At 57.1% G+C, this 26,140-nt stretch overlaps 1 protein-coding gene across 6 annotated transcripts in view; it reads right to left on the reverse strand.

Moving 5' to 3' along the window:
• The window catches only part of hpn (hepsin), a 95,838-nt gene that overhangs the window by 56,073 nt on the left and 13,625 nt on the right, over nucleotides 1-26,140 (reverse strand). For 5 of the 6 annotated variants that reach the window (XM_072266201.1, XM_072266199.1, XM_072266198.1 and 2 more), the window contains 2 exons: nucleotides 9,000-9,038; nucleotides 3,071-3,197 (listed from right to left, as the gene is read on the reverse strand). In XM_072266201.1, the coding sequence (XP_072122302.1) occupies nucleotides 3,071-3,197; nucleotides 9,000-9,038 (166 nt within the window). Of the gene's footprint in view, nucleotides 1-3,070; nucleotides 3,198-8,999; nucleotides 9,039-11,841; nucleotides 12,028-26,140 lie in introns of those variants that run through there. The other variant, XM_072266200.1, reaches the window with a different exon arrangement.

The following is a 26,140-nucleotide window of genomic DNA, read 5'->3' on the forward strand; positions in this document are numbered from 1 at the left end:
TGAGGTTTCAGGGTACTTGGAGGCATATGATAAAATAGGCCAAAATATGGGAAACCTTGACTAACAAATCTGTTGGAATTCTTTAGGGAAATAAGCAGGACAGACAAACGAGAGTTGGCTGATGTTGTTTACTTGGATTTTCAGAAGGCTTTTGACAAAATGCACAAATTAGGCTGCTAAACGAGTTAAGAGCCCATGGTATTACAGGAAAGATTCTAACATGGGTAGAGCATTAGCTGGTGAACACTGGGGGTGACGGGGTAGGGGGAGACCACTGGGGAGCATTGGCTGATTGACAGGAGGCAAAGAGTGGGAATAAGAGTGGGCTTGGCTGCCGGTGACTAGTGGTGTTCTGTAGGGATCAGTGTTGGGACCACTTTGTTTCACGTTATATGTAAATGGCTTGGATATGGAATTGATGGCTTTGTGGCCGTTTGCAGATGATACAAAGATAGGTGGAGGGGGATAGTGTTGAGGAAACTGAGTCTGCAGAAGGGCTTAGATAGATTAGAAGAGAAAGCTCAGGAATGGCAGATGGAAGACCGTGTATGGTCATGCACTTTGGAAGAAGGAATAAAGCTGTAGACTATTTTCAAAGTGGGGAGAAAGTTCAGAAATCAGATGTGCAAAGGCACTTGGGAGATCTGTGCAGGTTTCCCTAAAGGTTAACTTACAGGTCGATTCGGTGGTGAGGAAGACAAATACAATGTTAACATTCATTTCTTGAGGACTAGAAGGTTGTGATGTGCTCAGGCTGCAACTGGAGTACTTTGAGCAGTTTTAAGCTCCAGAGATAAGAAAGCATATGCTAGCATCGGAGGGTCACGAAGACTATTCCAGGAATGAAAGGGTGGCCGGTACTCACTGGAGTTTATGAGAATGAGGGGGAACCTCATGGAAACCTGTAGAATATTGAAAGGTCTCCATAGAATGGATGTGGAGAGGATGTTTCCTTTTCTAGGGGAGTCCAGGATCAGATGGAACAGCCCCTTCAGAACAGAGATGAGGAGGAATTTCTTTAGCCAGAGAGTGGTGAATCTGTGAAATTATTTGCCACAGATGGCTGTGGAGGCAAAGTCATTGAGGATATTTAAAGCAGAGTTTGATAGGCTCTTGTTTAGTAAAGGCATCAAGGGTTACAGGGAGCAGGCAGGAGAATGGTGAGGAGAGGGAAAATAAATCAGCCATGATGGAATGGTAGTGATAACACGATGGGCCAAATGGCCTAATTCTGCACCTATGTAGGGGGTAGGGGAGGGCGGGGGTGCATCGGGCCAGCGGGACTAGAGAGAAGGACAAACTGGGGGCGGTTTTGCAGAGACGGGCAGGGATAGGGGGGCCGGAGGGGGTCACAGAGATGGGGAGCGGGGTCAGGGGCCTGGGGGGGGGTCACGGGGATGGGGAGGGGTGTAGGGGACAGGGAGGGGGTCACAGAGACGGGGAGCGGTGTAGGGGATGGAGGGGGTCACAGAGACGGGGAGCGGTGTAGGGGCCAGAGGGGAGGGGTGTAGGGGTCACACAGAAGGGAGGGGTGTAGAGGCCAGAGGGGGTCACAGGGCGGATTGTAGGAGGCAGAGGGGGTCACAGGGTGGGGTGTTGGGGCCAAAGGGGGTCACAGAGAGGGGAGGGGTGTAGGGGCCAGAGGTGGTAACAGAGAGGGGAGGGGTGTAGGGGCCAGTTGGGGTCACAGAGAGGGGAGGGGTGTAGGGGCTGGTAGGGGTCACAGAGACCAGGAGGGGTGTAGGGGCCAGAGGAGGTCACAGAGAGGGGAGGGGTGTAGGGGCCAGAGTGGGTCACAGAGATGGGAGGGGTGTAGGGGCCAGAGGGGGTCACAGAGAGGGGAGGGGTGTCAGGGCCAGAGGGAGTCACAGAGAGGAGAGGGGTGTAGGGGCCAGAGGGGGTCACAGAGAGGGGAGGGGTGTAGGGGCCAGAGGGGGGTCACAGAGAGGGGAGGGGTGTAGGGGCCGGTGGGGGTCACAGAGAGGGGAGGGGTGTAGGGACCAGAGGGGCTTCACAGAGAGGGGAGGGGTGTAGGGGCCAGAGGGGTTCACAGGGAGGGATGTAGGGGACAGAGGTGGTCACAAAGAGGGGAGGGGTGTAGGGGCCTGTAGGGGTCACAGAGAGGGGAGGGGTGTAGGTGCCGGTGGGGGTCACAGAGAGGGGAGGGGTGTAGGGGCCAGAGGGGGTCACAGAGACCGGGAGGGGTGTAGGGGCCAGAGGGGGTCACAGAGAGGGGAGGGGTGTAGGGGCCAGAGGGGGTCACAGAGAGGGGAGGGTATCATGGCCAGAGGGGGTCACAGAGAGGAGAGGGGTGTAGGGACCAGAGGGGGTCACAGAGAGGGGTGTAAGGGCCAGAGGGGGTCACAGAGAAGGGAGGGGTGTAGGGGGCCAGAGGGAGTCACAGGGAAGGTTGTAGGGGCCAGAGGGGGTCACAGAGAGGGGAGGGGTGTAGGGGCCAGAGGGGGTCACAGAGATTGGGAGGGGTGTAGGGGCCAGAGGGGGTCACAGAGAGGGGAGGGGTGTAGGGGCTAGAGGGGGTCACAGGAAGGGGTGTAGGGGCCAGTGGGGGTCACAGAGAGGGGAGCGGTGTAGGGGCCAGTGGGGGTCACAGAGAGGGTGGGGTGTAGGGGCCGGTTCGGTGTCACAGAGAGGGGAGGGGTGTAGGGGTCACACAGAGGGGAGGGGTGTATGGACCAGAGTGGGTCACAGAGAGGGGAGGGGTGTAGGGGCCAGAGGGGGTCACACAGACTGGGAGGGTTGTAGGGGCCAGAGGGGGTCACAGAGAGGGGAGGAGGAGGGGGTCACAGAGAGGGAAAGTGTGTAGGGACCAGAGGGGGTCACAGGCCGGAGTGTAGGGGCCAGAGGGGGTCACAGAGAGGGGAGGTGTGTGGGGCCAGTGTGGGTCACAGGGAGGGGAGGGGTGTAGGGGCCAGTGGGGGTCACAGAGAGGGGAGGGGGAGGGGGCGTCACAGAGAGGGAAGGGGTGTAGGGGTCACAGAGAGGGAAGGGGTGTAGGGGTCACAGAGAGGGGAGGGGTGAAAGGGCTGAAGAGACACATCACCGCACCCACCTTACAAACCCCATCTGCTCACAGCCCAGACGAGCCACATCATTGTTGCCTGGTGAGGAGCAGATGAACCTCCAGATACCCCTCTCAGAGTCGTAGATAGTCAGACGTTCGCCTCCGCTGACCTGTACTGTAGACAGATTGGTACACACCACCACCTGAGTCTCGGACTTCAAATCCATCACCCCCACCGCTTGCCAATCTCCCCCTACTCCATCACCCCCAGTGTTCACCAGTCATCCCCCTACCCCGTCACCCCCAGTGTTCACCCGTCAATAGACAATAGGTGCAGGAGTGGGCCATTCGGCCCTTCGAGCCAGCACCACCATTCACTGTGATCATGGCTGATCATCCACAATTAGTATCCTTTTCCCGCCTTCTCCCCATATCCCTTCACTCCGCTATCTTTAAGAGCTCTATCTAACTCTTTCTTGAAAGAATCCAGAGAATTGGCCTCCACTGCCTTCTGAGGCAGAGCATTCCACAGAACCACAACCCTCTGTGTGAAAAAGTTTTTCCTCAACTCCGTTCTAAATTGTCTACCCCTTATTCTCAAAGTGTGGCCTCTGGTTCTGGACTCCCCCAACATCGGGAACATGTTTCCTGCCTCCAGCCTGTCCAATCCCTTAATAATCTATATGTTTCAATCAGATCCCCTCTCATCCTTCTAAATTCCAGTGTATACAAGCCCAGTCGCTCCAATCTTTCAACATATGACATTCCTGCCATCCCTGGAATTAACCTTGTGAACCTACGCTGCACTCCCTCGATAGCAAGAATGTCCTTCCTCAAATTTGGAGACCAAAACTGCACACAATATTCCAGGTGTGGTCTCACCAGGGCCCTGTACAGCTACAGAAGGACCTCTTTGCTCCTATACTCAACTCCCCTTGTTATGAAGGCCAGCATGCCATTAGCTTTCTTCACTGCCTGCTGTAGCTGCATGCTTATTTTCAGTGACTGATGAACAAGGACACCTAGATCTCATTGTACTTCCCCTTTTCCTAACTTGACACCATTCAGATAGTAATCTGCCTTCCTGTTCTTGCCACCAAAGTAGATAACCTCACATTTATCCACATTAAACTGCATCTGCCATGCATCTGCCCACTCACCCAACCTGTCCAAGTCATCCTGCATTATCTCAACATCCTCCGCACATTTCACACTGCCACCCAGCTTTGTGTCATCGGCAAATTTGCTAATGTTACTTTTAATCCCGTCATCTAAATCATTAATGTATATTGTAAATAGCTGCGGTCCCAGTACCGAGCCTTGCGGTATCCCACTAGTTACTGCCTGCCATTCTGAAAAGGACCCATTAATCCCTACTCTTTGTTTCCTGTCTGCCAACCAATTTTCTATCCATATCAGTACCCTACCCCCAATACCATTTGCTTTAATTTTGCACCCTAACCTCCTATGTGGGACCTTATCAAAGGCTTTCTGAAAGTCCAGGTACACTACATCCACTGGCTTTCCCATGTCCATTTTCAGAGTCACATTCTCAAAAAATTCCAGAAGATTAGTCAAGCATGATTTCCCCTTCGTAAATCCATGCTGACTCGGACCTATCCTGCCACTGCTATCCAAATATGCCGCTATTTCATCTTTTATAATTGATTCCAGCATCTTCCCCACCACTGATGTCAAGCTAACTGGTCTATAATTGCCTGTTTTCTCTCTCCCTCCTTTCTTATTTTTTCTAAACTCCATGTATCCATCCAGGAGTCTCTTAAAAGACCCTATCGTTTCCGCCACCAGCAGCCCATTCCACGCACTCACCACTCTCTGCGTAAAAAACTTACCCCTGACATCTCCTCTGCACCCACTTCCAGGCACAGTAAAACTATGCCCTCTCGTGCTAGCCATTTCAGCCCTGAGAAAAACCTCTGACTATTCACACAATCAATGCCTCTCATTATCTTATACACCTCTATCAGGTCACTTCTCATCCTCCATCGCTCCAAGGAGAAAAGGCCGAGTTCACTCAACCTGTTTTCATAAGGCATGCTCCCCAATCCAGGCAACATCCTTGTAAATCTCTGCACCCTTTCTATAGTTTACACATGCTCCCCAATCCAGGCAACATCCTTGTAAATCTCTGCACCCTTTCTATAGTTTACACATCCTTCCTCTGGCAGCCCGTCGCATACAGACACAACCACTAGATGGAAAAGTCTCCCCTCAGGTCCCTATTAAATCTTTTCCCTCATCTTAAACCTGTGCAACTCCCCTACCCTGGGGGAAAAGACCATAACCATCCACTTTATCAACACCCCTCATGGTTTTATAAACTTCCATAAGGTCCTCAGCCTCCAGTCCAGGGAAGATAGATCCAGCCTCTCCTTCTAACGCACCCCCTGCAGACCCGGGAACATCTCCGTAAATCTTTCCTGGTCTAACCACGTAGATGTCACGGCCAAGAAAGCTCACAAATGCCTCCACTTCCTCAGGAGGCCGAAGAAATTCAGCACCACCCCATGGACACGCCATAGAGAGCACCCTATGCGGGTGATGCACAGCTGGGGACAGCAAGCGCTCTGCCTGGGACCACGACAAACTGCAGAGCTGTGGGCACAGCTGAACACGTCACAGGAACCAGCCTCCCCTCCATGGACTCTGTCTACTCATCTCACTGCCTCAGTAAAGTCACCAGCATAATCAAAGCCCTGACCCACCCCGGACATTCTCCCTTCTCCCCTCTCCCATCAGGCAGACGATGCCAAAGCCTGAAACTGCAAAGCTCAAGGAGAGCTTCTACCCCCTGTTATGAGACTATTAAATAGTCCCTTAGTGCAATGAGATGGACTCCAGACTTCACAATCTACCTTGTTATGACCTTGTACATCACCGTTTCCCTGCACTGCACTTTCTCTGTAGCTGCTGCACTTTACTGTTAGTGTTTTACCTTGTTCTACCTCAACACACTGCGTATGATTTGATCTGTATGGACAAACTTATCTCTGTATCTCAGCACTTGTGGCAACAATAAATCAATTGCAGTACACCCTCTCCATCTTAATGACATCCTTCCTATCGCTGGGAGACCAGAACTACACACAATACTCCAAGTGCGGTCTCACCAACGTCCTGCACAGCTGTAACGTGACGTCCCAGCTCCTGTACTCAGTGCCCTGACTGTTAAAGCAAGACCCTCAACAGTATTGATGAGCTGAAGGTCCTTGGGATCCAAGGTCATAGCTCCCTGGTTGACAGGGGTGGTCAAGAAGGCATATGGCATACTTCCAGTTATTAGTCGAGGCATTGTGTTCTAAAGTCAGGAAGTTGTGTTGCAGCTTTATAAAACTCAAGGTAAGCTGCATCTGGAGTGTTGCATGTCGTTCCGGTTGCCCCATTATAGGAAGGATACAGAGGCTTGGAAAGGGTGGAGAAGAGGTTACCGAGATACCGCCTGGATTGAAGGGAATGTGCTGTAACAGGAGGTTGGGCGAGCTTGGGCTGTTTTTTCCTGGCGCGGCAGAGACTGAGGAGAGATCTGATAGCGGCTCATATGATTATGAGACAAAGAGAGAGTGGACAGGCAGTATCTTTTTCTCAGGGTTGAAAGGTCTAATTCCAGAGGGCATACATTTAAGGTGAGGAGCCAATTTCAAAGCTGAGGGGCAAGTTTTTTTTTTAAAATACAGTGCAGTAGGTGCCTGGAATGCACTGGCTGGGACAGAAGCAGAGGCAGACACATGACTGAGGAAAAGTTGGGTATGGACGTTGTGTAAGGAGATGGAATTAGTTTAGTTGGCCATTTTATTACTAATTTAATTGGTTCAGCACAATACAGTGAGCTGATGGGACTGCTCCTGAGCTGTACTGCTCTAGGCTTTCTTCACCACCCCGTCTCCCTGTGTCGTTACCTTCAGGGAACCATGTACCTTGTGCCCCTGGTTTACAACACTCCCCAGGATCCTGTCGTTCACTGACTGAGTCCCGCCCTGGTTTAACTTCCCAAAATGAAACACCTCACACTCGTTAGTTCTGTTAATGGTAGGTTAACCTTAAAGAATTCACAAGTCATTGCTCAAAAGACAAGCTGAGAAAGGGGATAAAATTCTCTCACACAGAACTTTTATATCTTCAACTGGCATTTCTTGATACAAGTGCAGAAGACATGGTTTTGCAGTTGGTGGGTTGGTGGGGGGGGGGGGGAGGAGGGGAGGAATATATTATGATATGGGTGGTTTGCGGAGACCTGCGGCGATGAAGGAGAATGTGAAAGGTGCAAGGGGACTTGAGGACAGACTGCAAATCAAAAAATTGGTGGCAATCCAAAATAAAATTCACAGAGACAGGTGGTGTCCAAGACATTTACTTTCGATCTGTACTACCAGTAACAAACTTCATACCTTTTCTCTCCTATGATAACAGACAATGCTTAAAAACTCACTTGCTCATTCAGCGTCAGTGCTCCCGGTGAGGGTCTGACCCAGGGATACGGAGACTGGAACTGTGCACGGTGCTCCCGGTGTGGGTCTGACCCAGGGATACGGAGACTGGAACTGTGCACGGTGCACCCGGTGAGGGTCTGACTTGAGGATACAGAGACTGGAACTGTGCACGGTGCTCCCGGTGTGGGTCTGACCCAGGGATACGGAGACTGGAACTGTGCACGGTGCTCCCGGTGAGGGTCTGACCCAGGGATACGGAGACTGGAACTGTGCACGGTGCTCCCGGTGTGGGTCTGACCCAGGGATACGGAGACTGGAACTGTGCACGGTGCTCCCGGTGTGGGTCTGACCCAGGGATACGGAGACTGGAACCGTGCACGGTGCTCCCGGTTTGGGTCTGACCCAGGGATACGGAGACTGGAACTGTGCACGGTGCTCCCGGTGTGGGTCTGACCCAGGGATACGGAGACTGGAACTGTGCACGGTGCTCCTGGTGTGGGTCTGACCCAGGGATACGGAGACTGGGACTGTGCACGGTGCTTCCGGTGTGGGTCAGACCCGGGGATACGGAGACTGGAACTGTGCACGGTGCACCCAGTGTGGGTCTGACCCAGGGATACGGAGACTGGAACTGTGCATGGTGCTCCTGGTGTGGGTCTGACCCAGGGATACGGAGACTGGAACTGTGCACGGTGCTCCCAGTGTGGGTCTGAGCCAGGGATACAGAGACTGGAACTGTGCACGGTGCTCCCGGTGTGGGTCTGACCCAGGGATACGGAGACTGGAACTGTGCACGGTGCTCCCCGTGAGGGTCAGACCCAGGGATACGGAGACTGGGACTGTGCACGGTGCTCCCGGTGAGGGTCAGACCCAGGGATACGGAGACTGGGACTGTGCACGGTGCACCCGGTGAGGGTCAGACCCAGGGATACGGAGACTGGAACTGTGCACGGTGCTCTTGGTGTGGGTCTGACCCAGGGATACGGAGACTGGAACTGTGCACGGTGCTCCCGGTGAGGGTCTGACCCAGGGATACGGAGACTGGAACTGTGCACGGTGCTCCCGGTGAGGGTCTGACCCGGGGATACGGAGACTGGAACTGTGCACGGTGCTCCCGGTGAGGGTCTGACCCAGGGATACAGAGACTGGAACTGTGCACGGTGCTCCCGGTGAGGGTCTGACCCTGGGATACGGAGACTGGAACTGTGCACGGTGCTCCCGGTGAGGGTCTGACCCAGGGATACGGAGACTGGAACTGTGCACGGTGCTCCCGGTGAGGGTCTGACCCGGGGATACGGAGACTGGAACTGTGCACGGTGCTCCCGGTGTGGGTCTGACCCGGGGATACAGAGACTGGAACTGTGCACGGTGCTCCCAGTGTGGGTCTGACCCAGGGTACGGAGACTGGAACTGTGCACGTTGTTCCCGGTGTGGGTCTGACTCAGGGCTATGGAGACGGGAACTGTCCATGGTGCTCTAAAGTTTGTTACACATACCACCACTCATCTTGAGCAACCACCAACACTTACCATCGTAAAGTTCGGTATTGGATTTCCGGACATGAAATACTGGAAAAAGACACAGAGATTTGATTATTTTGAATTCAACTCACAACCACCTGCATGTTAACAGTAATTTTTTAATGTTATAAAATACTATTTTGCCTACACCAAACAGAAAAGGAACTTTATCACATATCGTTCAGGGAGAATCTGCCTCTCACCAGGGTTTGATCACGACCACCATGTCCCTGCCGAAAAGTTAAATTGCAGGTTGAGTTGGTGGTGGGGAAGGCAAGTGCAATGTTAGTGTTAATTTCGAAAGGACTAGGATACAAAAACAAGGATGTAAAGCTGAGGCTTTATAAGGCACTGGTGAGGCCTCACTTGGAGTATCAGGAGCAGATTTGGGCTTCTTATCCAAGAAAGGATGTGCTGACATTGGAGAGGGTTCAAAGGAGGTTCAAGAAAATGATTCTGGGAATTCAGGACTCATCATACTAGGGGTATTTGATGGCTTTGGGCCTAGAGTGGCTGGAATTCAGAAGAATGAGGGGGGAATCTCACTGAAACCTAACAAATGTTGAAAGGTCTAGGTAGAATAGACATGGAGAGGATGCTTCCAACAGTGGGGGATTCTAGGATGCGAGGACACAACCTCAGAAAAGAGGGGTGTCCATTTAGAACAGAGAAGAGAAGGAATTTCTATAGTCAGGGTGGTGACTCTCTGGAATTCATTGCCACAGACAGGTGTGGAGGCCAGATCATTGAGTGTATTTAAGGCAGAGGCTGATAGATTCTCGACAAGTCAGGGCATGGAAGGTTATGGGGAGAAGGCAGGAGAATGGGGTTGAGAGGGAAATGGATCAGCCATGATCAAATGACAGAGCAGACTCGATGGGCTGAATGGCCTCGTTCCCAATGTCTTATGGTCCTGGCTGCCTGTGTGGACGCCCACCCGCCTGTCCCTCAGCGGGTGCCCGTGTAGCATCCCTGTAAAAGCAATATGAAAAATGAAACAGACACACTGAAATGTTCACACATCAATCACTTTATGGACCAAGTACAGCAGGTACTGCCCCACCCCAGCATGAACAGTCAATCACGTGCTGAAGGTTGAATGAAAGCCAATGGCAGATTCAATACTCAATACAATAAAAGAGTACCTTGCATACTGATTCTCAGAATTTTCAATTAACACATTTGCATGTTTTTCAAATAATATTCCTTTTCTTTTCTCAAGATGAAATGATATTCACATAAATTATATTAACTCTTTTTGAAAATTACTTGAACAATTATTTATAACTAAATTGAACAGATTTCAACCTTGTCACACACTCCCCCCAAAAAAGAGGTGTTGTCCTGACACCTTCTCCAGGTGTTAGACTTGAATCACTACTTTTCTCGTATGAAACATTCCTTTGGTAGCTGATCTAGGAACTGAGGCACAGATCATTAACGTTACATAATTACAAGGCAAGGCCTGATACTGATGTGGCCTACAGTCTGTATGTTGTGTCATGTGGGGTTACCAACCCCATTTTGGTGGTCGTGGCTCTCTCCAAGGAAACGAGTTCTCTTGTCTTTGCTCCATCTGGTTGTCTGGCTCATCATTTACAGGGGACAATACAGGAACTGGTATTGGTTCACACGCAGGAAAATCACTTGGGTCACTTGGTTTGGATGAAGGTCTGGGGTTCACATGCAGGCAAGCTCAACAATTGTTCCTTCTCAGGCATTTGTCACTGGAAGCATTGTGAATCCTCAGCCCTCAGTCGCTGCTCAGCAGGTTGTATTGGCTCTACTTCAAGACCATTGCAGTCCTTGCTACTGTGAGGTTGGGACATTCGACTTGGTGGTAATATTCATGCTCACTGTCGCTGGCTGTTCACTCTCTTCCCTTCCTGTAGGTGGACGAGCCCCGCTGCTCCATTTGGCAGACAGCCTCGCTTTGTTGTGGTTCCTATTTGTGGTTCAGCGTCCAAAGGCAGGCGTTCACGTGGCAGGAGAAGATTGCGATGTAGTACGCTGGATCTTCCGCTTCCTTGCTCAGGGTTAACCTCATAGATTGGCACATCCACCCCAACCTTCCATACAAACAATATGGATGCAGACCTCCTAATAGCTTCCAACACATCTGAGGAGTGTCAGATTCTTCACTAGGACACTGATCCAGGTTGTTAGCTCTGTAAATCTCACCCTGCCATCATCATTTCTCTTGGCTCTCCCCAGAACCCTTTGCGTATACTTCTTGGCAACCTGATGGGCTTCTTGCATCCCTCTTTTCCATCTTTCCAAGTATTCACTGTGGGTTGTAGGTCAGTGTTTGACAATCTCCCGAAGATAAGGCAGAATGCACCCTGTTACTCCCAACCTTGGACAGTTTTAAGCATAACCATTTCATTCAATGACTCGTCCCAATTTTCTTTTTGTCCTGCTGCAGAAGGGCCTGGTTGAACCTCTCAACTTGCCCGTTTCCCTGAGCACAGTATGGTGTGGCTCCCGCCCGTCTCCCCGGGGTGGGGGAGGGTTGGTATGTGTGGCTCCCGCCTGCTCCCCCGGAAGGTGGGGTACAGTGTGGCCCCTGCCTGTCTCCTGGTGGGGGAGATATGGTTTGGCTCCCGCCCGCTCTCCCCCCATCAGGATGCGTTACGGTGTAGTTCTCAATCCTGCCACACCACTATGTTTTTTCAGTTGCACAGACAGTTGGTTCCCTTTGGTCATTGCTTATCTGTGATGGGAACCCAAACTTCACAGCAAAATCATTGAAAAGATGGCCAGCAACTTTCTCCTGACTTCGATGTTGTGGCGTATGCCTGTGCAAATTGTGTAAAATCATCAGTAATCATCAAAATGTACTCGTACTCACCTTTGAACTTGTCCCAGTGAAGAAGGTCCACTGACACAAGCTGAAACAGCTGCATTGTCGCGATGCTTGAGTGGTGCCCTTGTTTCCCAACACGGCTTCTTCTGCTTGAGACAGGTACAGACTCACAGCACATGGTGCTCAATGCCCCTCTGCAGGCGAGGCACTGGACACTGGTGGAGCTGGCGTCCTGGCAAGTTGACGTTTTCTACATCTAACCATACAGAGACTGCCATGGAACAGGGTACGTCTGCACTTTGCTGCACTTCAATGGCATGGACTTTGGCCCCACTGAATCGAATGAGATTTCTTCCGTGCACTTCACTCATAGTCGTTTCCATGGCTACTGGCGTTCGGGACACCTCCTTTTCCCGGGTGGTAACAGGTAGCAGAAATCTGCAGTTCAGCAACCCCATCCACAGCTGGTTGCATTCAGCTTTGCTGAAGACAGCACATACGCGAGGGGCTGTTGTCACTGTGAACGTTGGGACATAGGACAGGTAATCCCTAAATTTCTCAGTATTTGCCCACTTCACGGCAAGGAATTCCAATTTCCTGCTGGTAGTTTTTTTCTGCATTCTTCAACGTCCGTGAACCATAGGTCATGACTCCTCAATTTGCCATCTTGCTTTTGATTGTAGACTGCTCCCAACCCCTGACTGGAGGCATCAATGCAGAGACTGAACGGCTGTGCACAGTCTGGGAACCCCAGCCCAGGCCGCTGTACTAGGCTGTCAACCAGCTGCTCCAAAGTTTCTTCATATCTCTCTGTCCAAGTGATCGGTTTGTAAGAGGGCACACAGTTCCTCTTCTTGTTTGTCTTTCTAATGCTACTCTGAGCCAATTTTTGGTCACTGTCATCTCTGCTTTTTAACAGGTCACAGAGGGAAGTCACGATTCAAGGGAAATCCTTAATGTACAGCTGATAGTAGCTTAATAGACCCAGACTCTTGCTCAGCTCTCCCATTGTGTCTGGTCTCTCCTCTTTCAGTGCTGTTGCTGCCATGATGTCTGCAGGATCCATCTGACTTACCTCTGTCGACACTATCCTGCCCAGGTAGTGAACTCACGCTTGCTGGGTGTTAGTTTCACTCCATGGGTGGGAGGAGAAGATGGCGGCGCAACGCAGCACACGCAGCTCTCTGGTGAAATGATATCCTATTTGTTAAGTAGGGACCATGCACAATTCTGATTTGATGGAGACAGACGTGAGAAGGCACAGAGGAACATCTGAAATTTCTGAAATGCCCGGTTCGCTACCGCTGCTACTGTGCGATCGAGAATTCCCAGAGGGAAGGCCCCAAAATCCCCGGCTTTGCCTGCTGCTGGCAACCGAGGCTGGGGTCGAAGCATTCAGCAGAGATGGTGCTCGGTATTCGGTGTCGGAGGGCTGATCGGAGCTCAAAGTTTTCGGATGACTCAGAGTCGGACTGTGGTCAGGCATGGCAGGGAGAGTTTTCTTTCTTCTCCCGTCTGTGTGAGATGTGGGACTTTTGAGAGAATTTGAATTTTTTTTACCGTGCCCATGGCCTGTTCTTCATCAAGTTATGGTATTGCTTGCACTGTTGTAACTATATGTTATAATTATGTGGTTTTTGTTAGTTTTTCAGTCTTGGTCTGTCCTGTGTTTCTGTGATATCACACCGCAGGAATATTGTATCATTTCTTAATGCATGCATTACTAAATGACAATAAAAGAGGACTGCGTGTCCTTATGGTCTAATCTAATCTAATCTGCCTGCATTCGCTGTGCCTCTCTTCTCATCACACCAACATGCTCATCGAAGGTCTTAGGGAACACTAGCGTGTCATCCAGATGTGATACACAGACTTCATCTCTTACTCCTTCAAGGCACTCCTCCATGAATCATTGGAAAGGCTCTGGGTGCATTCACGAGTCCAAAGTGGATCCGAATCCACTCATACAAGCCCCAGGGGGTTATGAAGGCTGATAGTGGCCTGCTTTTCTTCATCATAAATCCTTCGTGGTATGCTTTGCCTTGGTCATGTAACAAGAACCAAGCATTACCCCCAAGCTGCCCATAATGTCCGGCACTGGTGGAAGGGACTGGGCATCAGGGGAGCGGGACTGGGCACTGACCACGTTACTGCCTGCAACAGGTGGGCTTCGGAGTTGGTGTGTGAAGGCAGCATGCAGTGTAACCATGGGTGATTATCTTGGATGTTTCTCTTGCGATTGTAGGACCCATAAGACCACAAGACCCTAAGACATAAGAACAGAATTAGGGCATTCGGCCCGTCTAGCCTCCTCCGTGATTCAATCACAGCTGGTCCTTTTTTGCCCTCCTCAGCCCCACTCCCCACCCTTCTCCCTGTAACCTTTGATGCCTTGGCCAATCAAGAGCCTATCAATCTGTGCTTTAAATACACCCAAATGACCTGGCCTCCACTGCTGCCTGTGGTAACAAATTCCACAAATTCACCACATGCAAATTTCTCCACATCTGTTTTAAATGGACATCCCTCTATCCTGAGGCTGTGCCCTCTTGTCCTAGACTCCCTCACCATGGGAAACATTCTTCCCACATCTACTCTGTCTAGGCCCTTCAACATTTAAAAGGTTTCTATGAGATCCCCCCTCATCTTTCTGAATTCCGGCAAGTACAGTCCCAGAGCCATCAAATGTTCCTCGTACAATAACCTTTTCATTCCCAGAATCATCCTTGCGAACCTCCTCTGGACCCTCTCCAAAGCCAGCACATCTTTTCTAAGATGAGAAGCCCAAACCTGTTCACAATACTCAAGGTGAGGGTCACCAGTGCCTTATAAAGCCTCAGCATCACATCCCTGCTCTTGTATTCTAGACCTCTCGAAATGAATGCTAACATTGCACTTGTCTCCCTCACCACCAACTCAACCTGCAGTTAACCTTTACGGACATTGATATTGTAAGATGCCGCAGTTCAGTGGCGTGACAGATGGCGAGGATCTTGCGTTGCCTTGGTTGTAGTGAGAACCAAGCCTGTTGCTGCGGTTCAGGAGAGGAGACGCCAGAGGGTGTAATGAGACATCCGTGCTCAGTTGGGAACTGGCCTCTCCGGTCGGTGCTGCCCTCCAGTGTTCAATCGGCAGAATGACAGGCTTGATAGCAGTGGCTGCACACTGACAAGAACTGCACCCGCAATTCACAGGACAAGTCCTTCATTATTTTTTTTTCTGTGTGACGATTTTTTTTGCTTGCTATTTTGAAAGTGCTGTGTATGGCTTAGCACGAGAGGAATGCTGTTTTATTTGCCTTTATTCATGTGGGGTTGAATGACAATTAAACTTGAATTTGAATTTGAAATAGGGGATTGTGGGCCAGCGTAGATTAAGTGGGCTGATGGGCCTGTTTTTGTGGTATAGCACTTGATCCTGTAGTCTCACACAAGCACTGAAAGCAACACACGATTTTTATATCATCAAATTCCTGGTGCCAGTCTTATCGTACAGTATTGGGACATCATCCAGAGCAGCGAGTATTTATTTAAAGGGTGTTTATTCCTTTCCTTGGGAGCAGATCAGGGGTTTACAAGACTAGTTTTTTTTCTCCTAGGTGGCACTGATTTGTGGTCTCCATCAAGATTGTGGTTCAAATTTAGTTCACAGGAATGGTTTTGGGAACAGAGGGGAGAGTCAGAGGTCAGGTTAGGGTTTTAGAGACGGTGAAGTGGGGGAGTTAGGTCTCCAGATAGAGTCCAGGGACAGGGACGCAGAGATTAGGGCTCTGCTCTGTGCTGAAAGTCCGGTGAAGTGGAGGGGTGATGAAGGACATCTGCAGTCCAGCCTCCGCTTGAAGACAATTCAAGCGGAGGCATGAGGGCCGGTCAGTCAGCACACCCGGAGATCGGGGTCCTGTCATCAGCTAGTCAGAGAGTCAATGCTGACGATCAGAGCCCAAAGACTGATCAGAAGTCCAGATGTCGAAAACCAATGGCCGAAGCCTGGGGATTGGAGGTCGGGTGGTAGAGACTGGATGTCTGTCCGTGTGTTTCGGTGGGGGGGAGGGGGTGGAGACCACGTTTCAGTGGGGGGGGGGAGGAGGTGGAGACCACGTTTCAGTGGGGAGGAGGGGGTGGAGACCACGTTTCAGTGGGGGGGAGGGGGGGGAGACCACGTTTCAGTGGGGGGGGAGGGGGTGGAGACCACGTTTCAGTGGGGGGGGAGGGGGTGGAGACCACGTTTCAGTGGGGGGGGGAGGAGGTGGAGACCACGTTTCAGTGGGGAGGAGGGGGTGGAGACCACGTTTCAGTGGGGAGGAGGGGGTGGAGACCACGTTTCAGTGGGGGGGGAGGGGGTGGAGACCACGTTTCAGTGGGGGGGGAGGGGGTGGAGACCACGTTTCAGTGGGGAGGAGGGGGTGGAGACCACGTTTCAGTGGGGAGGAGGGGGTGGAGACCACGTTTCAGTGGGGGGAGGGGGTGGAGACCACGTTTCAGTGGGGCGGGGAGGGGGTGGAGACCACGTTTCAGTGGGGAGGAGGGGGTGGAGACCGCGTTTCAGTGGGGGGGGGAGGAGGTGGAGACCGCGTTTCAGTGGGGAGGAGGGGGTGGAGACCGCGTTTCAGTGGGGAGGAGGGGGTGGAGACCGCGTTTCAGTGGGGAGGAGGGGGTGGAGACCGCGTTTCAGTGGGGGGGGAGGGGGTGGAGACCACGTTTCAGTGGGGGGAGGGGGTGGAGACCACGTTTCAGTGGGGGGGGAGGGGGTGGAGACCACGTTTCAGTGGGGGGGGGTGGAGACCGCGTTTCAGTGGGGAGGAGGGGGTGGAGACCGCGTTTCAGTGGGGGGGAGGGGGTGGAGACCGCGTTTCAGTGGGGGGGGAGGGGGTGGAGACCGCGTTTCAGTGGGGGGGGAGGGGGTGGAGACCACGTTTCAGTGGGGGGGGAGGAGGTGGAGACCACGTTTCAGTGGGGGGGGAGGAGGTGGAGACCACGTTTCAGTGGGGGGAGGGGGTGGAGACCACGTTTCAGTGGGGGGGAGGGGGTGGAGACCACGTTTCAGTGGGGAGGAGGGGGTGGAGACCACGTTTCAGTGGGGGGGGAGGGGGTGGAGACCACGTTTCAGTGGGGAGGAGGGGGTGGAGACCACGTTTCAGTGGGGGGGGGGAGGAGGTGGAGACCACGTTTCAGTGGGGAGGAGGGGGTGGAGACCACGTTTCAGTGGGGAGGAGGGGGTGGAGACCACGTTTCAGTGGGGGGAGGGGGTGGAGACCACGTTTCAGTGGGGGGAGGAGGTGGAGACCACGTTTCAGTGGGGGGGAGGGGGGTGGAGACCACGTTTCAGTGGGGGGGAGGGGGTGGAGACCACGTTTCAGTGGGGGGGAGGGGGTGGAGACCACGTTTCAGTGGGGGGGAGGGGGTGGAGACCACGTTTCAGTGGGGGGGAGGGGGTGGAGACCACGTTTCAGTGGGGGGGAGGGGGTGGAGACCACGTTTCAGTGGGGGGGGAGGGGGTGGAGACCACGTTTCAGTGGGGGGGAGGGGGTGGAGACCACGTTTCAGTGGGGGGGAGGGGGTGGAGACCACGTTTCAGTGGGGGGGAGGGGGTGGAGACCACGTTTCAGTGGGGGGGGAGGGGGTGGAGACCACGTTTCAGTGGGGAGGAGGGGGTGGAGAACACGTTTCAGTGGGGAGGAGGGGGTGGAGACCACGTTTCAGTGGGGAGGAGGGGGTGGAGACCACGTTTCAGTGGGGGGGGAGGGGGTGGAGACCACGTTTCAGTGGGGGGAGGGGGTGGAGACCACGTTTCAGTGGGGAGGAGGGGGTGGAGACCACGTTTCAGTGGGGGGGAGGGGGGGAGACCACGTTTCAGTGGGGGGGGGAGGGGGGGGAGACCACGTTTCAGTGGGGGGGGGGAGGGGGTGGAGACCACGTTTCAGTGGGGGGAGGGGGTGGAGACCACGTTTCAGTGGGGGGAGGGGGTGGAGACCACGTTTCAGTGGGGGGGAGGGGGTGGAGACCACGTTTCAGTGGGGGGAGGGGATGGAGACCACGTTTCAGTGGGGGGAGGGGATGGAGGTGGAGACCACGTTTCAGTGGGGGGGGAGGGGGTGGAGACCACGTTTCAGTGGGGAGGAGGGGGTGGAGACCACGTTTCAGTGGGGGGGGGAGGGGGTGGAGACCACGTTTCAGTGGGGGGGGGAGGAGGTGGAGACCACGTTTCAGTGGGGAGGAGGGGGTGGAGACCACGTTTCAGTGGGGGGGGAGGGGGTGGAGACCACGTTTCAGTGGGGGGGGAGGGGGTGGAGACCACGTTTCAGTGGGGGGGGAGGGGGTGGAGACCACGTTTCAGTGGGGGGGGAGGGGGTGGAGACCACGTTTCAGTGGGGGGGGGGTGGAGACCGCGTTTCAGTGGGGGGGGAGGGGGTGGAGACCACGTTTCAGTGGGGGGAGGGGGTGGAGACCACGTTTCAGTGGGGGGAGGGGGTGGAGACCACGTTTCAGTGGGGGGGGAGGGGGTGGAGACCACGATTCAGTGGGGGGGGAGGGGGTGGAGACCACGTTTCAGTGGGGAGGAGGGAATGGAGACCACGTTTCAGTGGGGGGGAGGGGGTGGAGACCACGTTTCAGTAGGGAGGAGGGGGTGGAGACCACGTTTCAGTGGGGGGGAGGGAGGGGTGGAGACCACGTTTCAGTGGGGAGGGAGGGGGTGGAGACCACGTTTCAGTGGGGGGGGAGGGGGTGGAGACCACGTTTCAGTGGGGGGGGAGGGGGGGGAGACCACGTTTCAGTGGGGGAGGAGGGGGGGGAGACCACGTTTCAGTGGGGGGAGGGGGTGGAGACCACGTTTCAGTGGGGGGAGGGGGTGGAGACCACGTTTCAGTGGGGGGGAGGGGGTGGAGACCACGTTTCAGTGGGGGGGGAGGGGGTGGAGACCACGTTTCAGTGGGGGGGAGGGGTGGAGACCACGTTTCAGTAGGGAGGAGGGGGTGGAGACCACGTTTCAGTGGGGGGGGGAGGGGGTGGAGACCACGTTTCAGTAGGGAGGAGGGGGTGGAGACCACGTTTCAGTGGGGAGGGAGGGGGTGGAGACCACGTTTCAGTGGGGGGGAGGGGTGGAGACCACGTTTCAGTGGGGGGGGAGGGGTGGAGACCACGTTTCAGTGGGGAGGAGGGGGTGGAGACCACGTTTCAGTGGGGGGGGAGGGGGTGGAGACCACGTTTCAGTGGGGGGGGAGGGGGTGGAGACCACGTTTCAGTGGGGGGGGAGGGGGTGGAGACCACGTTTCAGTGGGGAGGAGGGGGTGGAGACCACGTTTCAGTAGGGAGGAGGGGGTGGAGACCACGTTTCAGTGGGGAGGAGGGGGTGGAGACCACGTTTCAGTAGGGAGGAGGGGGTGGAGACCACGTTTCAGTGGGGGGGAGGAGGTGGAGACCACGTTTCAGTGGGGGGGGAAGGGGTGGAGACCACGTTTCAGTGGGGGGGAGGGGGTGGAGACCACGTTTCAGTGGGGGGAGGGGGTGGAGACCACGTTTCAGTGGGGGGGAGGGGGTGGAGACCACGTTTCAGTGGGGGGGGAGGGGGTGGAGACCACGTTTCAGTGGGGAGCAGGGGGTGGAGACCACGTTTCAGTGGGGAGGAGGGGGTGGAGACCACGTTTCAGTGGGGAGGAGGGGGTGGAGACCACGTTTCAGTGGGGGGGGAGGGGGTGGAGACCACGTTTCAGTGGGGGGAGGGGGTGGAGACCACGTTTCAGTGGGGAGGAGGGGGTGGAGACCACGTTTCAGTGGGGGGGAGGGGGGGAGACCACGTTTCAGTGGGGGGGGGAGGGGGGGGAGACCACGTTTCAGTGGGGGGGGGGAGGGGGTGGAGACCACGTTTCAGTGGGGGGAGGGGGTGGAGACCACGTTTCAGTGGGGGGAGGGGGTGGAGACCACGTTTCAGTGGGGGGGAGGGGGTGGAGACCACGTTTCAGTGGGGGGAGGGGATGGAGACCACGTTTCAGTGGGGGGTGGGGATGGAGGTGGAGACCACGTTTCAGTGGGGGGGGAGGGGGTGGAGACCACGTTTCAGTGGGGAGGAGGGGGTGGAGACCACGTTTCAGTGGGGAGGAGGGGGTGGAGACCACGTTTCAGTGGGGGGGGGAGGGGGTGGAGACCACGTTTCAGTGGGGGGGGGAGGAGGTGGAGACCACGTTTCAGTGGGGAGGAGGGGGTGGAGACCACGTTTCAGTGGGGGGGGAGGGGGTGGAGACCACGTTTCAGTGGGGGGGGAGGGGGTGGAGACCACGTTTCAGTGGGGGGGGAGGGGGTGGAGACCACGTTTCAGTGGGGGGGGAGGGGGGGAGACCACGTTTCAGTGGGGAGGAGGTGGAGACCACGTTTCAGTGGGGAGGAGGGGGTGGAGACCGCGTTTCAGTGGGGGGGAGGGGGTGGAGACCACGTTTCAGTGGGGAGGAGGGGGTGGAGACCACGTTTCAGTGGGGGGGGAGAGGGTGGAGACCACGTTTCAGTGGGGAGGGGAGGAGGTGGAGACCACGTTTCAGTGCGGGGGGAGGGGGGGAGACCACGTTTCAGTGGGGGAGGAGGGGGTGGAGACCACGTTTCAGTGGGGGGGGAGGGGGGGGAGACCACGTTTCAGTGGGGAGGAGGGGGTGGAGACCACGTATCAGTGGGGGGGGAGGGGGTGGAGACCACGTTTCAGTGGGGGGGGGGTGGAGACCGCGTTTCAGTGGGGGGGGAGGGGGTGGAGACCACGTTTCAGTGGGGGGAGGGGGTGGAGACCACGTTTCAGTGGGGGGAGGGGGTGGAGACCACGTTTCAGTGGGGGGGGGAGGGGGTGGAGACCACGTTTCAGTGGGGGGGGAGGGGGTGGAGACCACGTTTCAGTGGGGAGGAGGGGATGGAGACCACGTTTCAGTGGGGGGGAGGGGGTGGAGACCACGTTTCAGTAGGGAGGAGGGGGTGGAGACCACGTTTCAGTGGGGGGGAGGGAGGGGTGGAGACCACGTTTCAGTGGGGAGGGAGGGGGTGGAGACCACGTTTCAGTGTGGGGGGAGGGGGTGGAGACCACGTTTCAGTGGGGGGGGAGGGGGGGGAGACCACGTTTCAGTGGGGGAGGAGGGGGTGGAGACCACGTTTCAGTGGGGGGAGGGGGTGGAGACCACGTTTCAGTGGGGGGAGGGGGTGGAGACCACGTTTCAGTGGGGGGGGAGGGGGTGGAGACCACGTTTCAGTGGGGGGGGAGGGGGTGGAGACCACGTTTCAGTGGGGGGGAGGGGGGGAGACCACGTTTCAGTAGGGAGGAGGGGGTGGAGACCACGTTTCAGTGGGGGGGGGGAGGGGGTGGAGACCACGTTTCAGTAGGGAGGAGGGGGTGGAGACCACGTTTCAGTGGGGAGGGAGGGGGTGGAGACCACGTTTCAGTGGGGGGGGAGGGGGTGGAGACCACGTTTCAGTGGGGGGGGAGGGGTGGAGACCACGTTTCAGTGGGGAGGAGGGGGTGGAGACCACGTTTCAGTGGGGGGGGAGGGGGTGGAGACCACGTTTCAGTGGGGGGGGAGGGGGTGGAGACCACGTTTCAGTGGGGGGGAGGGGGTGGAGACCACGTTTCAGTGGGGAGGAGGGGGTGGAGACCACGTTTCAGTAGGGAGGAGGGGGTGGAGACCACGTTTCAGTGGGGAGGAGGGGGTGGAGACCACGTTTCAGTAGGGAGGAGGGGGTGGAGACCACGTTTCAGTGGGGGGGAGGAGGTGGAGACCACGTTTCAGTGGGGGGGGAGAGGGTGGAGACCACGTTTCAGTGGGGAGGAGGGGGTGGAGACCACGTTTCAGTGGGGAGGAGGGGGTGGAGACCACGTTTCAGTGGGGAGGAGGGGGTGGAGACCACGTTTCAGTGGGGAGGGAGGGGGTGGAGACCACGTTTCAGTGGGGGCGGAGGGGGTGGAGACCACGTTTCAGTGGGGGGGGAGGGGGGGGAGACCACGTTTCAGTGGGGAGGAGGGGGTGGAGACCACGTTTCAGTGGGGGGGGAGGGGGTGGAGACCACGTTTCAGTGGGGGGGGAGGGGGTGGAGACCACGTTTCAGTGGGGAGGAGGGGGTGGAGACCACGTTTCAGTGGGGAGGAGGGGGTGGAGACCACGTTTCAGTGGGGGGGGAGGGGGGGGAGACCACGTTTCAGTAGGGAGGAGGGGGTGGAGACCACGTTTCAGTGGGGAGGAGGGGGTGGAGACCACGTTTCAGTGGGGGGGGAGGGGGGGGAGACCACGTTTCAGTGGGGGGGAGGAGGTGGAGACCACGTTTCAGTGGGGAGGAGGGGGTGGAGACCACGTTTCAGTGGGGGGGGAGGGGGTGGAGACCACGTTTCAGTGGGGAGGAGGGGGTGGAGACCACGTTTCAGTGGGGGGGGAGGGGGTGGAGACCACGTTTCAGTGGGGGGGAGGGGGTGGAGACCACGTTTCAGTGGGGAGGAGGGGGTGGAGACCACGTTTCAGTAGGGAGGAGGGGGTGGAGACCACGTTTCAGTGGGGAGGAGGGGGTGGAGACCACGTTTCAGTGGGGAGGGAGGGGGTGGAGACCACGTTTCAGTGGGGGGGGGGAGGGGGTGGAGACCACGTTTCAGTAGGGAGGAGGGGGTGGAGACCACGTTTCAGTGGGGAGGGAGGGGGTGGAGACCACGTTTCAGTGGGGGGGGAGGGGGTGGAGACCACGTTTCAGTGGGGGGGGAGGGGTGGAGACCACGTTTCAGTGGGGAGGAGGGGGTGGAGACCACGTTTCAGTGGGGGGGGAGGGGGTGGAGACCACGTTTCAGTGGGGGGGGAGGGGGTGGAGACCACGTTTCAGTGGGGGGGAGGGGGTGGAGACCACGTTTCAGTGGGGAGGAGGGGGTGGAGACCACGTTTCAGTAGGGAGGAGGGGGTGGAGACCACGTTTCAGTGGGGAGGAGGGGGTGGAGACCACGTTTCAGTAGGGAGGAGGGGGTGGAGACCACGTTTCAGTGGGGGGGAGGAGGTGGAGACCACGTTTCAGTGGGGGGGGAGAGGGTGGAGACCACGTTTCAGTGGGGAGGAGGGGGTGGAGACCACGTTTCAGTGGGGAGGAGGGGGTGGAGACCACGTTTCAGTGGGGAGGAGGGGGTGGAGACCACGTTTCAGTGGGGAGGGAGGGGGTGGAGACCACGTTTCAGTGGGGGCGGAGGGGGTGGAGACCACGTTTCAGTGGGGGGGGAGGGGGGGGAGACCACGTTTCAGTGGGGAGGAGGGGGTGGAGACCACGTTTCAGTGGGGGGGGAGGGGGTGGAGACCACGTTTCAGTGGGGGGGGAGGGGGTGGAGACCACGTTTCAGTGGGGGGGGAGGGGGTGGAGACCACGTTTCAGTGGGGAGGAGGGGGTGGAGACCACGTTTCAGTGGGGAGGAGGGGGTGGAGACCACGTTTCAGTGGGGGGGGAGGGGGGGGAGACCACGTTTCAGTAGGGAGGAGGGGGTGGAGACCACGTTTCAGTGGGGAGGAGGGGGTGGAGACCACGTTTCAGTGGGGGGGGAGGGGGGGGAGACCACGTTTCAGTGGGGGGGAGGAGGTGGAGACCACGTTTCAGTGGGGAGGAGGGGGTGGAGACCACGTTTCAGTGGGGGGGGAGGGGGTGGAGACCACGTTTCAGTGGGGAGGAGGGGGTGGAGACCACGTTTCAGTGGGGGGGAGGGAGGGGGTGGAGACCACGTTTCAGTGGGGGGGGGAGGGGGTGGAGACCACGTTTCAGTGGGGGGGGAGGGGGTGGAGACCACGTTTCAGTGGGGGGGGAGGGGGTGGAGAGCACGTTTCAGTGGGGGGGGAGGGGGGGGAGAGCACGTTTCAGTGGGGGGGAGGGGGTGGAGACCACGTTTCAGTGGGGGGGGAGGGGGTGGAGACCACGTTTCAGTGGGGGGGGAGGGGGTGGAGACCACGTTTCAGTGGGGGGGGAGGGGGTGGAGACCACGTTTCAGTGGGGAGGAGGGGGTGGAGACCACGTTTCAGTGGGGGGGGAGGGGGTGGAGACCACGTTTCAGTGGGGGGGGAGGGGGTGGAGACCACGTTTCAGTGGGGAGGAGGGGGTGGAGACCACGTTTCAGTGGGGGGAGGGGGTGGAGACCACGTTTCAGTGGGGAGGAGGGGGTGGAGACCACGTTTCAGTGGGGGGAGGAGGTGGAGACCACGTTTCAGTGGGGAGGAGGAGGTGGAGACCACGTTTCAGTGGGGGGGGAGGGGGTGGAGACCACGTTTCAGTGGGGGGGGAGGGGGTGGAGACCACGTTTCAGTGGGGGGGGAGGGGGTGGAGACCACGTTTCAGTGGGGGGAGGGGGTGGAGACCACGTTTCAGTGGGGGGAGGGGGTGGAGACCACGTTTCAGTGGGGGGGAGGGGGTGGAGACCACGTTTCAGTGGGGGGAGGGGGTGGAGACCACGTTTCAGTGGGGGGGGAGGGGGTGGAGACCACGTTTCAGTGGGGGGGAGGGAGGGGGTGGAGACCACGTTTCAGTGGGGGGGGAGGGGGTGGAGACCACGTTTCAGTGGGGGGGGGGAGGGGGTGGAGACCACGTTTCAGTGGGGGGGGAGGGGGTGGAGACCACGTTTCAGTGGGGGGGGAGGGGGTGGAGACCACGTTTCAGTGGGGGGGGAGGGGGGGGAGACCACGTTTCAGTGGGGAGGAGGGGGTGGAGACCACGTTTCAGTAGGGAGGAGGGGGTGGAGACCACGTTTCAGTGGGGAGGAGGGGGTGGAGACCACGTTTCAGTGGGGGGGGAGGGGGTGGAGACCACGTTTCAGTGGGGGGGAGGAGGTGGAGACCACGTTTCAGTGGGGGGGAGGAGGTGGAGACCACGTTTCAGTGGGGAGGAGGGGGTGGAGACCACGTTTCAGTGGGGAGGAGGGGGTGGAGACCACGTTTCAGTGGGGGGGAGGAGGTGGAGACCACGTTTCAGTGGGGAGGAGGGGGTGGAGACCACGTTTCAGTGGGGAGGAGGGGGTGGAGACCACGTTTCAGTGGGGAGGAGGGGGTGGAGACCACGTTTCAGTGGGGCGGAGGGGGTGGAGACCACGTTTCAGTGGGGGGGGAGGGGGTGGAGACCACGTTTCAGTGGGGGGGGAGGGGGGGGAGACCACGTTTCAGTGGGGGGGGAGGGGGGGGAGACCACGTTTCAGTGGGGGGGGAGGGGGTGGAGACCACGTTTCAGTGTGGAGGAGGAGGTGGAGACCACGTTTCAGTGGGGAGGAGGGGGTGGAGACCACGTTTCAGTGGGGAGGAGGGGGTGGAGACCACGTTTCAGTGGGGAGGAGGGGGTGGAGACCACGTTTCAGTGGGGGGGGAGGGAGTGGAGACCACGTTTCAGTGGGGAGGAGGGGGTGGAGACCACGTTTCAGTGGGGGGGAGGGGGTGGAGACCACGTTTCAGTGGGGAGGAGGGGGTGGAGACCACGTTTCAGTGGGGGGGAGGGGGTGGAGACCACGTTTCAGTGGGGGGGGAGGGGGTGGAGACCACGTTTCAGTGGGGGGGGAGGGGGGGAGGCCACGTTTCAGTGGGGGGGGAGGGGGTGGAGACCACGTTTCAGTGGGGGGGAGGGGGTGGAGACCACGTTTCAGTGGGGGGGGAGGGGGGGGAGACCACGTTTCAGTGGGGGGGGAGGGGGGGGGAGACCACGTTTCAGTGGGGAGGAGGGGGTGGAGACCACGTTTCAGTAGGGAGGAGGGGGTGGAGACCACGTTTCAGTGGGGAGGAGGGGGTGGAGACCACGTTTCAGTGGGGGGGGAGGGGGTGGAGACCACGTTTCAGTGGGGAGGAGGGGGTGGAGACCACGTTTCAGTGGGGAGGAGGGGGTGGAGACCACGTTTCAGTGGGGCGGAGGGGGTGGAGACCACGTTTCAGTGGGGGGGAGGGGGTGGAGACCACGTTTCAGTGGGGGGGGAGGGGGGGGAGACCACGTTTCAGTGGGGGGGGAGGGGGGGGAGACCACGTTTCAGTGGGGGGGGAGGGGGTGGAGACCACGTTTCAGTGGGGAGGAGGGGGTGGAGACCACGTTTCAGTGGGGAGGAGGGGGTGGAGACCACGTTTCAGTGGGGGGGGAGGGGGTGGAGACCACGTTTCAGTGGGGAGGAGGGGGTGGAGACCACGTTTCAGTGGGGGGAGGGGGTGGAGACCACGTTTCAGTGGGGAGGAGGGGGTGGAGACCACGTTTCAGTGGGGGGGAGGGGGTGGAGACCACGTTTCAGTGGGGGGGGAGGGGGTGGAGACCACGTTTCAGTGGGGGGGAGGGGGTGGAGACCACGTTTCAGTGGGGGGGGAGGGGGTGGAGACCACGTTTCAGTGGGGGGGGAGGGGGTGGAGACCACGTTT

This window comes from Mobula birostris, chromosome 8, assembly GCF_030028105.1.
Source record: "Mobula birostris isolate sMobBir1 chromosome 8, sMobBir1.hap1, whole genome shotgun sequence".
Classification (NCBI taxonomy): Eukaryota; Metazoa; Chordata; class Chondrichthyes; order Myliobatiformes; family Myliobatidae; genus Mobula; species Mobula birostris.